Below are 14,130 nucleotides of genomic sequence, written 5' to 3'. Positions count from 1 at the left end.
CATTCTTGTTTGGTGTGGGTTCACAGTGTGGCGCATATTTGTAAACAGTGTTAAAGTTGTTTATACGGCCACCCTCAGTGTGACCTGTATGGCTGTTGACCAAGTATGTGTGTGGGAAAAGCCGAAGATATTATGTGATTGGGCCGGCACGCAAAGGCAGTGCCTTTAAGGTTTATTGGCGCTCTGTACTTATCCCTACGTCCATGTACACAGCGGCGTTTTAAAAAGTCATAAATGTTACTTTTTGAAACCGATACCGATAATTTCCGATATTACATTTTCATCTAAACATGTTTTTTTTTTAAACACAAACGATCAACAGTATACAGGCACACTGTAGAACAATAAAAATGTAATACCTAGTAAACCAATAAAATCATAGTGATTAAAGTGCTATGGCAAAATAAATAAATACAATCACCATGTGATAGCTTTATTTAAGCGTGTGATTGCAGCAGGTACAAACGTATTCTTATATCGTTTAGTCTTACAAAGAGGAACAACAAACCGCCGACCAGAGCTGGAGCTGGAATTTACTGTGGAAAGGATTTTAAAGCTCAGACAGAGCGAGATAAATCTGGTGGATGTTACTTCCCATACCGCGTCTGTAATCTTGTGGAGTTAAAATAAGCTACATAAAAAGGTTGCCTACAACTCCAAGTATATGCGACTATAAGGACGTTTTAGTACAGGCGTGTCCAAACTCGGCATCTTCAATATGCTAGACGATGTCTTCAATTTGGCCCACGAGGTGGCACAAGTTCATTAAGCAATATGGCTGGCAGCGATGTATAGCCAGCGTTCTAATAGCTTTAACCATTCATTGTACTTGCAAGGACTGACATCACAGCATTTACTTATATGCCACAATCCAAACAACCTTCCCTCGTCATGGTGCAGGAAAAAAAAAAATCAACCAGCACAAAATATAAAAAAAAACATGGTCACACAACACAATCTGCTTATTAAACTTTTTGGATGTTTTTAAAAAAAAAAGTCCAATCAACATTAAAAAAAAAAATCTAAATTACACCCATTTAAATCCATTACAAGGGATGATGGAAAACATGCAAAACATTCTCTCCACACTTATCCATGTTTGGCGCATTTTATGCTGCTTGATATTTCTGGTTGATTAAAAAAGCTTAAGGAAGTTGTCACGGAAGTAAACAAAGTAGTAGTTGAATTTTCACATACTCCTAATAATTCAGTTATAATAATTATTAATTATATATCCATTACATTATTATAATATGTACTTATAATATGTACTCATATATACACACACACACATAGTCACTTTATAAGCAGTTGGCGTTCGGCCCCCGGCCAAATTTTTTAAGCCCAATGCGCCCTCCAGTCAAAAAGTTTGGACACCCCTTTCTCAGTACCTTTTATCAGGAGTGTTGATGGATGATGCCTCCAACAGGACGATGCGCGGCAGCTGTTCGTGCTGGCAGGCTCCGCTGAAGAGGGCTTCATGACCGCCGAGCTGGCGGGCGTCATCAAGCGGCTGTGGAGGGACGGTGGCGTCCAGGCGTGCTTCAGCCGCTCGCGGGAGTACCAGCTCAACGACTCTGCCGCATAGTAAGTCACATACGGTGCACTAGTTGGCCACTTTTTAGGTACACATACAAGTGTTGACAAAATAAACTTTTAATAGACTTTTAATTCCTTTTTTTTTTTTTATTAAAAACAACAAGAAATCTAGCATCTGTTTCTGGTATTATTATAGAATGTACTCGTGTTTAGAGAGACTCTACTTCTGTCCCTCGAAGTCCCTGACTAATGAGGCTGAAGCGAGCATGACACTTGCTTGGCACTGTTGCTCTAGTTCAGACCTGGGCATTCTGCGGCCCGCGGGCCACATCCGGCCCTTTGTGCGTCCCTGTCCGGCCTGCGTGAGGCCAATCATAAATTACAAAATACATTTTAAAAAGTATCTATGTCGAGTGTGCAATACAACAGTGCTGTTTTTGTTTTGAAAAGCGTTGTTTGTATTACTTCCGTGTGGACGTATGCTCGTGCGCGATTGTGAGTGAATGTGAACAGCGGCAATCACAAATGACAAAATAAATTTAAAAAAACAACTATGTCGTGCGTGCAATACAACTGTGCTGCTTTTATTTTGAAAAGTGTTATTTATGGGCGTATGTCCGTGTGTAACCTGTGAGTGAAGGTGCACAGCGACAAGTGATGCCCGGTTATCCCCGAGACGCTAAAAAGAGAAACGTTGATGACGAATTCCGTGTTTTCAACAAGACATGGACTGCCAAGTATTTCTTTACAGAAATTAAAGGTAAAGCCGTGAGCTTAATTTGTGGTACACAGGTTGCTGTGTTTAAAGAATATAATTTGAATCGCCACTACACGATGAAGCACGAGGGAAAATACCGGTATCTGTCTGATGAAGCGCGCGCAAGGGAGGCTGATGCGTTGATGGTAAAACTGCAAACCCAACAAGGACTTTTTGCCAAATTTCACAACCGCAGAGATGCAGCCATCAGGACAAGTTTCGTCATTTCTCACAAAATCGCCAGAAAAAGTAAGGCGTTTTCTGACGGAGAGTTTATTAAGGAGTGCTAATTGGACTCTGTTGCGCTGAAATACCCGGAGAAGAGGGGCGCATTTGAGAACGTGTCACTCTCCCGACGCACTGTAACGAGGCGGGTTGAGACCATCGATGGAAACTTGGAGCTTCAGCTAAAGAACAGAACGGCCGACTTTGACTGTTTTTCGCTGGCTTTGGATGAGCGCTGCGATGTATGTAACACCGCCCAGCTGCTCATCTTCTTAGGTGGGATAACTACAGACTTTCAAATCACTGACGAGCTGGCAGCCATGCAGTCAATTAAAGAGACAACCACAGGTAATGACTTGTTCACTTGTTTGGACATGTTAGGACTGAAATGGGACAAGCTGGCAGGTGTGACAACAGATGGTTGTCCAAATCTGACGGGGAAAAATGTTGGACTTTTAAAGAGGATGCAGGATAAAGTGATAGAAATTGACATTTTTGCATTGTATTATACATCAGGAAGTGTTGTGTAAGACAGTGTTAAAAATAAAACCATCAAAAGCAATCTGCTTTTGTATAAAGTTAAGTTAGGTTAAATGAAATTATTATTATTATTATTATTTATCTTACGGTATATCAAAAATAATTTGAGCAAAATTTAATTGAAATATTGTCGGTGTGGCCCTCCAGCAGTGCTCAGGTTGCTCATGCGGCCCCCGGTAAAAATTAATTGCCCACCCCTGCTCTAGTTGGACTTTCTCTTCTTCCAAGCTGCCACTGTCCTCTTAATATTTGCACATTTTCTAGATGACTGTCTGCGCGGGTATATCTGCAAAATATTCATATTTAATATAATAACTACCCGGTAATTACAGATTAATTACACATTTTTTTCAAAAACTTGACAGCGTCAATTATAATACGGTGTTGTGTTCCGGATGTGGTCAGATCGTGCAGGTGTACCTAATGAAGTGCCTTTACATTCTTCCTGGAGAGTGATCTCCCACTTTTGCCAACAAGATTCCTGCGTAGCTGTCAGAGGGATGTTGGCCTGTTGTTCCAGCGTCTGAGCGCTGGTGTGTTGTGCAAGTGCAGAGCAGCTGATAACAAAGCAGCGCTTGTGTGCTCTGGTTGCTGTTTTCATTGCGCCTTTTAACACGCCTCTTGCACAACCAACAACATTTTTTGGCTGTCAGGAGACACACATTTGTTTCAAAAATTTGAATAAATGAAAAACAAATGACCAAAATAAATACATGCAAAATGTAATTATATTCTGTCCTGTCCTGACCTCAAAGAGTTCATATTCAAGCGTGAGCGCGTCTGTTTTATTTTGGCAGCTACCTGAACGACCTGGATCGGATCTCACAGGGAGCCTACATCCCCACGCAGCAGGATGTGCTGAGGACCCGGGTCAAAACCACGGGCATCGTGGAGACCCACTTTACTTTCAAAGACCTGCACTTCAAGTGAGCACATTTCTTTGACCTCCTGTAGGTGACTTGTTGTCTCTCAGAAAAAAAAACCTTTTTTTTTGTGCTAGCGCTGACACAATTAAGGCCCAGCATCAGCTGTGATGACTCACTTGTGGTCTATTAATGAACTTAGGCAGGAAGTGTGTGGGAGTGGGGGGTGTGGCAGGAGATGGTGTCACTGTAGATGCACTTTGCAAGCATCATCCACTTTGCTATTGTTGGCACTTATTGTGTGCTACTAAATGTAGTAGATATTATTTACTGTTTTATTTTATTTTTTTAATTGAATTTATCTTTTTTTTTGTGCAAAATTTGTTAAAATAGTTATGTCTTCAAATTGACCTTTTTTATATTTATTTTATTTATAAACTCTATAAGCCAAAACTGACTGACCACTGCTTTTTCCTGCAATGACATTATTTGGGTTTATAGCGCCACCTGTTGTTTTTGTCGTAAACGTGTGGACATTTATATATAAATGTGTGCGTGGGCGTAGTCTAACTGTGCCCTGTTTCCAGAATGTTTGACGTTGGCGGTCAGCGCTCCGAGCGTAAGAAGTGGATCCACTGCTTCGAGGGCGTGACCGCCATCATCTTTTGCGTGGCCCTCAGCGACTACGACCTGGTGCTGGCCGAAGACGAGGAGATGGTGAGTATTTTTAAGCAAAGGTGTCTTCGTGAAACTAGATTGTCTTGCCTTTCACCTCAGAACCGAATGCACGAGAGCATGAAGCTCTTCGACAGCATCTGCAACAACAAGTGGTTCACGGACACGTCTATCATCCTCTTCCTCAACAAGAAGGACCTGTTTGAAGAGAAGATCAAGAAGAGTCCTCTCACCATCTGCTACCCGGAGTACGCAGGTCAGACTTCCACCTGAAAACATAAGTGTAAATGTTGCCCTGAGGTAATGGTCCTTCCTCTGTTCAAAACTGGGTAGGAAAACTGCCTGTTTTGACCAAAAAAATCAATAGGCCTTCTTCTATTCAAAATTAGGTAGGAAAACTGCCCATTTTAAGCAGAACTCGTATCACTCCTTCCTTTGAACAACAGAAGGAAGAAAAACTGCCTATTTCAACCCAAAACTTAAATACAACTTATTCTATTCAAAATTTAGAAGGAAAACTGCCTGTTGAACCCGAATCTTGAATAATACTTCTTATCCTCTGTAAGGTTGAAAGGTACTTTTTCTTGTTTTTTCTTTCTATCTTCTCCTGATCCGATCAGAACACTAAATATATCTAAACATTTAATCAAATAAAACACAAATAAGGCAATGGAGAAGTATCCCACACTTTTTGTAAAGTAAATCTGTACAGCAGTTACATGCATCTACATCAACATGATTGGCCCATGTGGCTGGACAAAGAAAAAAGAAGGTACATTGTCTTTTTTTCTTAACCCCTAACCCGTTTTTTTAAGTATCTACAAGGACCCAATTGTACTCCTTTATGCCCTTGAGGGGTCCAGTAAGGTCCCAAATGAAGCCAAATGCTTCCAATGATAAATGGGGTGCCCAAAAATGTCTGAAATGGACCATTACAGGTGCTAGCTCTGGCCCTGCCCCTGACTCTGAGTACATTTTGCACCATTTAAAGCAGGCCTGGGCAATTATTTTGACTGGGGGGCAAATTTAGAGAAAAAAAGTGTCTGGGGGCCATTATATCTATTTTTAGGAACACTAATACAAAGCCTCACAACAATGTCTGATTGAATGCTAAAAACGTTATGACAGACCGCCTGGAAAAACGGAATGACATTTTTAATTATTTTACTGAATGAGACACCCAGAATGTACACGAAAATAAAGAATGTGGGATTTACAATATTAACTATGAAAGATAAAACACTGAATATTGACAACATACGAACGTCACACCCCCTCTCGATCGACATATTTTACAATCAAGCGAAACGCAACAAAAATGCAACAAACTGTCAGGACGTGGACTATGGAGTGGTTGTTTTCCCGAGATGCAAGTGAACTAGGACCGGACAAGGTAATGACATCTTTTAATTTTAACACTCAAAAGGAACAAACAAAAATCGCTCACAGCGGAGGTACAAAACGTGGCTATGAAAATAAAACACTCGCACGAAGGCAGAACTATGGAAAAAAACAAATCTTGCAAACTATGGCCTGAATAAAGAGAACTTACTTGGAACGAGAAAAGGACATGAAAAAGAGCAACATGGATATCAACAAGGGTGTGTAGAGAGTGATGTCCAGAAAGACAGCCTGGCAACTGGAAGCTTAATCAATAGTGACATGATTAGTGACAGCAGGTGCGTGACTCAAAATGTTAAAACGTGAGACAGGTGCGTGACATGAGGATGTGAAACTAATGGTTGCTATGGTGACAAAACAAACATAAGTGCACAAAAAGTCCAAAAACAAAACCGAACATGACTAAAACAAAACATGATCACACAGACATGACACAAACAATATCTACGGGAAGGGTAAAACAACCCCACCTACAATCTGATACATCTGATGTATCACTAAGCTTTAGAACTTTGTTGTGAAAAATCTTCTTCCGTGTCTGTCCCTGACACCCACATTTCAGGCTGGCCGCCCTGGAAACACTCTGTGGAAACGCTCCCCACCCACACTGATTGGTGCTTTTTCTGAGCTGCTGTGACTTAGATTACCATAGTAACTAGTATATCATGCAAAAGCGCAGATTCCAACTATTTAAATACTTTGTATAATTCAAGACTCACGGTAATTTGAAAACATCACTGCACATCATAATGGCAGCTACAGTTTCCATCTTAAAGATCTAAAAAAATATTTGGGAATGTCCGGCGGGCCAGATTGAAAAGCAACCTTAATTTGCCCAGGTATGTTTTAGAGCATCAGACTTTTACAGTAAATCACTCCTTCCTTTGAACAACAGAAGGAAGAAAAACTGCCTATTTCAACCCTCCATCTATCCGTTTTCTACCGCTTATTCCCAGGCTCCAGCGCCCCCAACCCCCCTATTTCAACCCAAAATTTAAATACAACTTACTCTATTCAAACTATGAAGGAAAATTGTCTGTTTTAACATGAAAGTTTAATACTCTTTAATCTACTGTATTTTTCGGAGTATAAATTGCTCCGGAGTATAAGTCGCACCAGCCGAAAATGCATAATAAAGAAGGAAAAAAACATATATAAATCGCACTGGAGTATAAGTCGCATTTTTTGGGGAAATGTATTTGATAAAACCCAACACCAAGAATAGACATTTGAAAGGCAATTTAAAATAAATAAAGAATAGTGAACAACAGGCTGAATAAGTGTACGTTATATGACGCATAAATAACCAACTGAGAACGTGCCTGGTATGTTAACGTAACATATTATGGTAAGAGTCATTCAAATAACTATAACATATAGAACATGCTATACGTTTACCAAACAATCTGTCACTCCTAATCGCTAAATCCCATGAAATCTTATACGTCTAGTCCAGGGGTTGGCAACCTTTAGAAGTCAAAGAGCCATTTTGACCAGTTTCACAAATAATAGAAAACAATGGGAGCCGCAAAAATATTTTGAAATTTTAAATGAAAAAACACTGCATACAAAAAATTTTTTTGCTTTGTGCTTGTATAAACTAGGGGTCTCAGACACGCTGCCCACACCTTTATATGGAAATTTGATAGCTGGTGCGGCACGCGGATTTAAATCGATTGGCGCTTGCCAGCGTCATGCGTATCGTGATGGTACAGCGTTTAGCAACCACTACCAACAGTGTGCCTGATCAGCCACACGTTGTATGGGCTTTCGCTTGCTCACGTAGGTGACAGCAACGCATACTTGGTCAACAACCACACAGGTTACACTGACGGTGGCGGTATAAAAAAAACTTTAACACTCTTACTAATAATGCGCCACACTGTGAACCCACACCAAACAAGAATGACAAACACATTTCGGGAGAACATCTGCACCGTAACACAACATAAACACAACAGGACAAATACCCAGAATCCCATGCAGCCCTAACTCTTCCGGGATACATTATACACCCCCGCTACCAAACCCCGCCCACCTCAACCGACGCACAGAGAGAGGGGGGGGGGTTGATGTGTGAGGGAGCAGGGTTGGGGTGGGGGCGGGGTTTGGTGGTAGCAGGGGTGTATAATGTAGCCCGGAAGAGTCAGGGCTGCATGGGATTCTGGGTGTTTGTTCTGTTGTGTTTATGTTGTGTTAAGGTGCAGATGTTCTCCCGAAATGTGTTTGTCATTCTTGTTTGGTTTTGGTTCAAAGTGTGGCGCATTATTAGTAAGAGTGTTAAAGTTGTTTTATATGACCACCGTCAGTGAAACCTGTGTGGCTGTTGAACAAGTATGCATTGCTGTCACGTACGTGTGCAAGCAGGAGATGTATATTGTATCACAAGTGTTGGGCTGGCACGCTGTTAATGCAGATTGTAGAGGGCGCCAAATGTTGTACCATCGTGGCACGCCCTTATTGTAGTTGTAAGGGTGATAATCGGTTAATATATATCCCGGGAATTTTCTGCGAGAGGCACTGAAATCTGGAAGTCTCGCGGGAATATTGGGGGGTTCAGCAAGTAAGCTGCTGAGCCGCATCAGGAAGTCTCACGGGAAAATTGGGGGGTTCAGCAAGTAAGCTGCTGAGCCGCATCAGAGTGATCAAAGAGCCGCATGCGGCTCCGGAGCCGCAGGTTGCCGACCCCTGGTCTAGTCTCTTACGTGAATGAGCTAAATAATATTATTTGATATTTTACGGTAATGTGTTAATAATTTCACACATAAGTCGCTCCTGAGTATAAGTCGCCCCCCGGGCCAAACTATGAAAAAAACTGCGACCTATAGTCCGAAAAATATGGTATTCAAAACTATGAAGTAAAACGGTCTCTTAACCCAAACTTTAAAGTACAGTCCTGACTCTATTCAAAACTAAGATAGAAAACTGCCTCTTTTAAGTCAAAACTCTAATGCTCCAGCCTCCATTCATAACTAATAAGGCAAACTGTGCGTTTTGACTCGAACGTTAAACAACACGCCTGACTATTAAAAACAATCAATCAATGTTTATTTATATAGCCCTAAATCACAAGTGTCTCAAAGGGCTGCACAAGCCACAACAACATCCTCGGTACAAAGCCCACATAAGGGCAAGGAAAAACTCACCCCAGTGGGACGTCGATGTGAATGACTATGAGAAACCTTGGAGAGGACCGCATATGTGGGTAACCCCCCCCCCCCTCTAGGGGAGACCGAATGCAATGGATGTCGAGTGGGTCTGACATAATATTGTGAGAGTCCAGTCCATAGTGGATCCAACATAATAGTAAGAGTCCAGTCCATAGTGGGGCCAGCAGGACACCATCCCGAGCGGAGACGGGTCAGCAGCGCAGAGATGTTCCCAGCCGATGCACAGGCGAGCGGTCCACCCCGGGTCCCGACTCTGGACAGCCTGCACTTCATCCATGGCCACCGGACCTGTGCCCCCCCCCCCTCCACAAGGAAGAGGGGAGCAGAGGAGAAAAGAAAAGAAACGGCAGATCAACTGGTCTAAAAGGGGGGTCTATTTAAAGGCTTGAGTATACAAATGAGTTTTAATATGGGACTTAAATGCTTCTCCTGAGGTAGCATCTCTAACTGTTACCGGGAGGGCATTCCATAGTACTGGAGCCCGAATAGAAAACGCTCTATAGCCCGCAGACTTTTTTGGGGCTCTGGAAATCACTAATAAGCCAGAGTTCTTTGAACGCAGATTTCTTGCCGGGACATATGGTACAATACAATCGACAAGATAGGACGGAGCTAGACCGTGTAGTATTTTATACGTAAGTAGTAAAACCTTAAAGTCGCATCTTAAGTGCACAGGAAGCCAGTGCAGGTGAGCCAGTATAGGCGTAATGTGATCAAACTTTCTTGTTCTTGTCAAAAGTCTAGCAGCCGCATTTTGTACCAATTGTAGTCTTTTAATGCTAGACATAGGGAGACCCGAAAATAATACGTTACAGTAGTCGAGACGAGACGTAACGAACGCATGAATAATGATCTCAGCGTCGCTAGTGGATAAAATAGAACGAATTTTAGCGATATTACGGAGATGAAAGAAGGCCGTTTTAGTAACACTCTTAATGTGTGACTCAAAGGAGAGAGTTGGGTCGAAGATAATAGCCAGATTCTTTGCCGAGTCGCTTTGTGTAATTGTTTGGTTGTCAAATGTTAAGGTGGTATTATTAAATAAATGTCGGTGTTTAGCAGGACCGATAATCAGCATTTCCGTTTTCTTGGCGTTGAGTTGCAAGAAGATAGCGGACATCCATTGTTTAATTTCATTAAGACACGCCTCCAGCTGACTACAATCCGGCATGTTGGTCAGCTTTAGGGGCATGTAGAGTTGGGAAAACTAGGAAGGAAAAGGGCCTGTTTTAACCTGAACCTCCAACTATACTTATTCCTCCATTCAAAACTATGATGGAAAAGTGGCTATTTTAACCATGTGTGGCCATGACTTCCAGGCTCCAACACGTACGAGGAGGCGGCCGCCTACATCCAGTGTGAGTTTGAGGACCTGAACAAGCGCAAGGACACCAAGGAGATTTACACTCACTTCACCTGCGCCACCGACACCAAGAACGTGCAGTTTGTCTTCGACGCCGTCACCGACGTCATCATCAAGAACAACCTGAAAGACTGCGGCCTCTTCTGAGGGCCACCGAGCACGACGACATTTTGTGGGGTTAGGTAAGCAAACAAGAAAGACTTGAGTTCTTGTCCTCGTCTCCTTCCGGCATTTTTACCTGTCTTTGTCTCACCTTTCCTCAGGCTGGAATGTAAACCGAGCGGGAGAAAAATCGTTCCCACCGCCGCACTGTACCATAAACGCCACTTTTATCAGCTTTATTTATGTCTTTTTGTCCCTGAACTATTGTTTGCATCCGTTTGTCGGAGGAAGAAGACACTCTCTCTTGTTGTCAAGAGCCAGAGGGGAGTTAAGGATCCCACGTTTGAGTCCCAGTCGGTTTGGTACTCATGCCCTCAAGTGCGGCCGCGGCCTCCGCGCTCGCTCTATTGCCTGCTGACTCCTTTTATCGTCCCCCATCATACGTCTGGGTCCTCGCTGTCGGCTGCGTGGACGCCGCCCTTGTCAAGAGAATGGCACAGGAAGTCTCCATGGTGACCAACGTGTCGCCTCCTCCCTCGCCATAGCCCGTGCAGCACAATAGCAAAATGTATATATCGTTACATTCAGATCAGGGCTTGTCTTTTTCAAGGCTGTAAAATAATATCATCCTTTCATCTGACATTTTATTGCGGGGAGACGTCGCCGAGTGTTTGGGAGACACAAAGAAAGAGGACATGACTTGTAGCTGTGGTTTCCGGCCCAACCACAAACAAAGATGGTGGACAATTGAGTCCCGGTAGCCTGGCACTACTTTCCCGCGCGGAGGGATACAACATGTGTAACGGTCTCCACAGAGACTGATAACCTTTGTAGCCTCACCTCCCTTATTTTGATAATAAAAACACACAAGTCACCTTTTGTGTCGCGGTGTCTTAACACTCAACTGGTTTGTTTACACAGCTGGGAGATTTGAGTCTTGAACTGTATCACCTAAGACTGGATCAAGACTGGGTTAAGACTAAGACCACTTGACTTTAGACTATGTTAATATTTGAAAGGGACAAACGGTAGTAAATGGATGGATTATACCTAGACCACTTGACCTTAGACTGGGTCAAGACTTTGACTTGACTGGGTCAAGATGTTGAATGCATTACTTGAGGGTGGATTGCGACTGGGACCACATGACTTTAGACTAGGTTAAGACTTACCCCAGTACCTATTGCTGTATCAAGAATGGGACCACAAGCCTTTAGACTAAGTTAAGAGTCGGACCGCGTGACCTAGAGCTCGCACTAGACTGAGAACATATGACCTAAATCTTGATCAAAACTGGTACTGCTGGACTTGAATTGGTAAAGATTTAGACCACATGACCTAAAGCAAGATCAAGACTGTTACCACGTGACTTTGTATACTGGTTTAAGACTTGAAAATGGGACCACAAGCCTTTAGACTAAGTTAAGAGTCGGACCGCGTGACCTAAAGCTCGCACTAGACTGGGAGCATTTGACCTGAATCTTGGTCAAAACTGGTACCGCTGGACTTAAATGGGTTAAGATTTAACCCACATGACCGAAAGCTGGAACAAGACTAGAACAAATTGACTTTAGACAGAGTTAAGACTTAGACCACATAACCTGAATCAAGATCAAGCCTGGTTCCACATGACTTTAAACCTGGGTTAAGATTTAGACCACATGACCTGAAGCTGAATTGAGAATGGAAACATGCCATTAGACTAAGTGAAGAGTTGGACCGCGTGACTTTTAAGATGGCACAAGACTGGGACTATATGACCTAAACCTGGACTGGTACCACGTGACTTTAGACTGGTTTAAGACTTAAACCACATAACCTAAAGCTGGATCAAAACTAGGATAATTTGACCATAGACTGAGTTAAGATGTATATCACATTACCAAAAGATAGATTGACACTGGCATCACATGACTTTAGACTAGGTTAAGACTTACCCTATTACCTATTGCTGTATCAAGAATGGGACCACATCATTTTAGACTCGGTTAAGACTTAGACCACATGACCTAAAGATGTATTGAGAATAGGAACACGTGTCTTTAGAATGGGTTACGAGTTGGGCTTTTCGACCAAGAGCTGGGTCAAAACAGGGACCACATGACCTAAAGCAAGATCAAGACTGTTACCACGTGACTTTGTACACTGGTTTAAGACTTGAAAATGGGACCACAAGCCTTTAGACTAAGTTAAGAGTCGGACCGCGTGACCTAGAGCTCGCACTAGACTGAGAACATATGACCTAAATCTTGATCAAAACTGGTACTGCTGGACTTGAATTGGTAAAGATTTAACCCACATGACCGAAAGCTGGAACAAGACTAGAACAAATTGACTTTAGACAGAGTTAAGACTTAGACCACATAACCCGAATCAAGATCAAGCCTGGTTCCTGGTTCCACATGACTTTAAACTGGGTTAAGATTTAGACCACATGACCTAAAGCTGGATTGAGAATGGAAACATGCCATTAGACTAAGTGAAGAGTTGGACCGCGTGACTTTTAAGATGGCACAAGACTGGGACTATATGACCTAAACCTGGACTGGTACCACGTGACTTTAGACTGGTTTAAGACTTAAACCAAATAACCTAAAGCTGGATCAAAACTAGGATAATTTGACCATAGACTGAGTTAAGATGTTTATCACATTACCAAAAGATAGATTGACACTGGCATCACATGACTTTAGACTAGGTTAAGACTTACCCCATTACCTATTGCTGTATCAAGAATGGGACCACATAATTTTAGACTCGGTTAAGACTTAGACCACATGACCTAAAGATGTATTGAGAATAGGAACACGTGTCTTTAGAATGGGTTACGAGTTGGGCTTTTCGACCAAGAGCTGGGTCAAAACAGGGACCACATGACCTAAAGCAAGATCAAGACTGTTACCACGTGACTTTGTATACTGGTTTAAGACTTGAAAATGGGACCACAAGCCTTTAGACTAAGTTAAGAGTCGGACCACGTGACCTAAAGCTGACACTAGACTGGGAGCATGTGACCTAAATCTTGGTCAAAACTGGTACCGCTGGACTTAAATGGGTTAAGATTTAACCCACATGACCAAAAGCTGGAACAAGACTAGAACAAATTGACTTTAGACAGAGTTAACCATTAGACCACATAACCTGAATCAAGATCAAGCCTGGTTCCACATGACTTTAAACTGGGTTAAGATTTAGACCACATGACCTGAAGCTGGATTGAGAATGGAAACATGCCATCAGACTAAGTGAAGAGTTGGACCGCGTGACTTTTAAGATGGCACAAGACTGGGACTATATGACCTAAACCTGGACTGGTACCACGTGACTTTAGACTGGTTTAAGACTTAAACCACATAACCTAAAGCTGGATCAAAACTAGGATAATTTGACCATAGACTGAGTTAAGATGTATATCACATTACCAAAAGATAGATTGACACTGGCATCACATGACTTTAGACTAGGTTAAGACTTACCCCATTACCTATTGCTGTA

General features: G+C 42.4%; 1 protein-coding gene across 1 annotated transcript in view; it reads left to right on the top strand.

Moving 5' to 3' along the window:
• Positions 1 to 11,509, top strand: part of gnai1 (guanine nucleotide binding protein (G protein), alpha inhibiting activity polypeptide 1) — a 37,699-nt gene extending 26,190 nt beyond the window's left edge. Inside the window, exons 4-9 of the mRNA XM_061959601.1 lie at positions 1,430 to 1,587; positions 3,859 to 3,987; positions 4,512 to 4,641; positions 4,702 to 4,855; positions 10,490 to 10,715; positions 10,797 to 11,509. Coding sequence (XP_061815585.1) covers positions 1,430 to 1,587; positions 3,859 to 3,987; positions 4,512 to 4,641; positions 4,702 to 4,855; positions 10,490 to 10,680 — 762 coding nt within the window. The 3' untranslated portion in view covers positions 10,681 to 10,715; positions 10,797 to 11,509. The remainder of the gene's footprint in view (positions 1 to 1,429; positions 1,588 to 3,858; positions 3,988 to 4,511; positions 4,642 to 4,701; positions 4,856 to 10,489; positions 10,716 to 10,796) is intronic.
• The last annotated feature ends 2,621 nt before the right edge of the window (positions 11,510 to 14,130 follow it).

Source organism: Nerophis lumbriciformis, linkage group LG05 (assembly GCF_033978685.3).
Source record: "Nerophis lumbriciformis linkage group LG05, RoL_Nlum_v2.1, whole genome shotgun sequence".
In the NCBI taxonomy this organism is placed as follows: domain Eukaryota; kingdom Metazoa; phylum Chordata; class Actinopteri; order Syngnathiformes; family Syngnathidae; genus Nerophis; species Nerophis lumbriciformis.
Note: the sequence above shows the minus strand (reverse complement) of the source record. Positions and strands in the feature narration are given on the sequence as shown.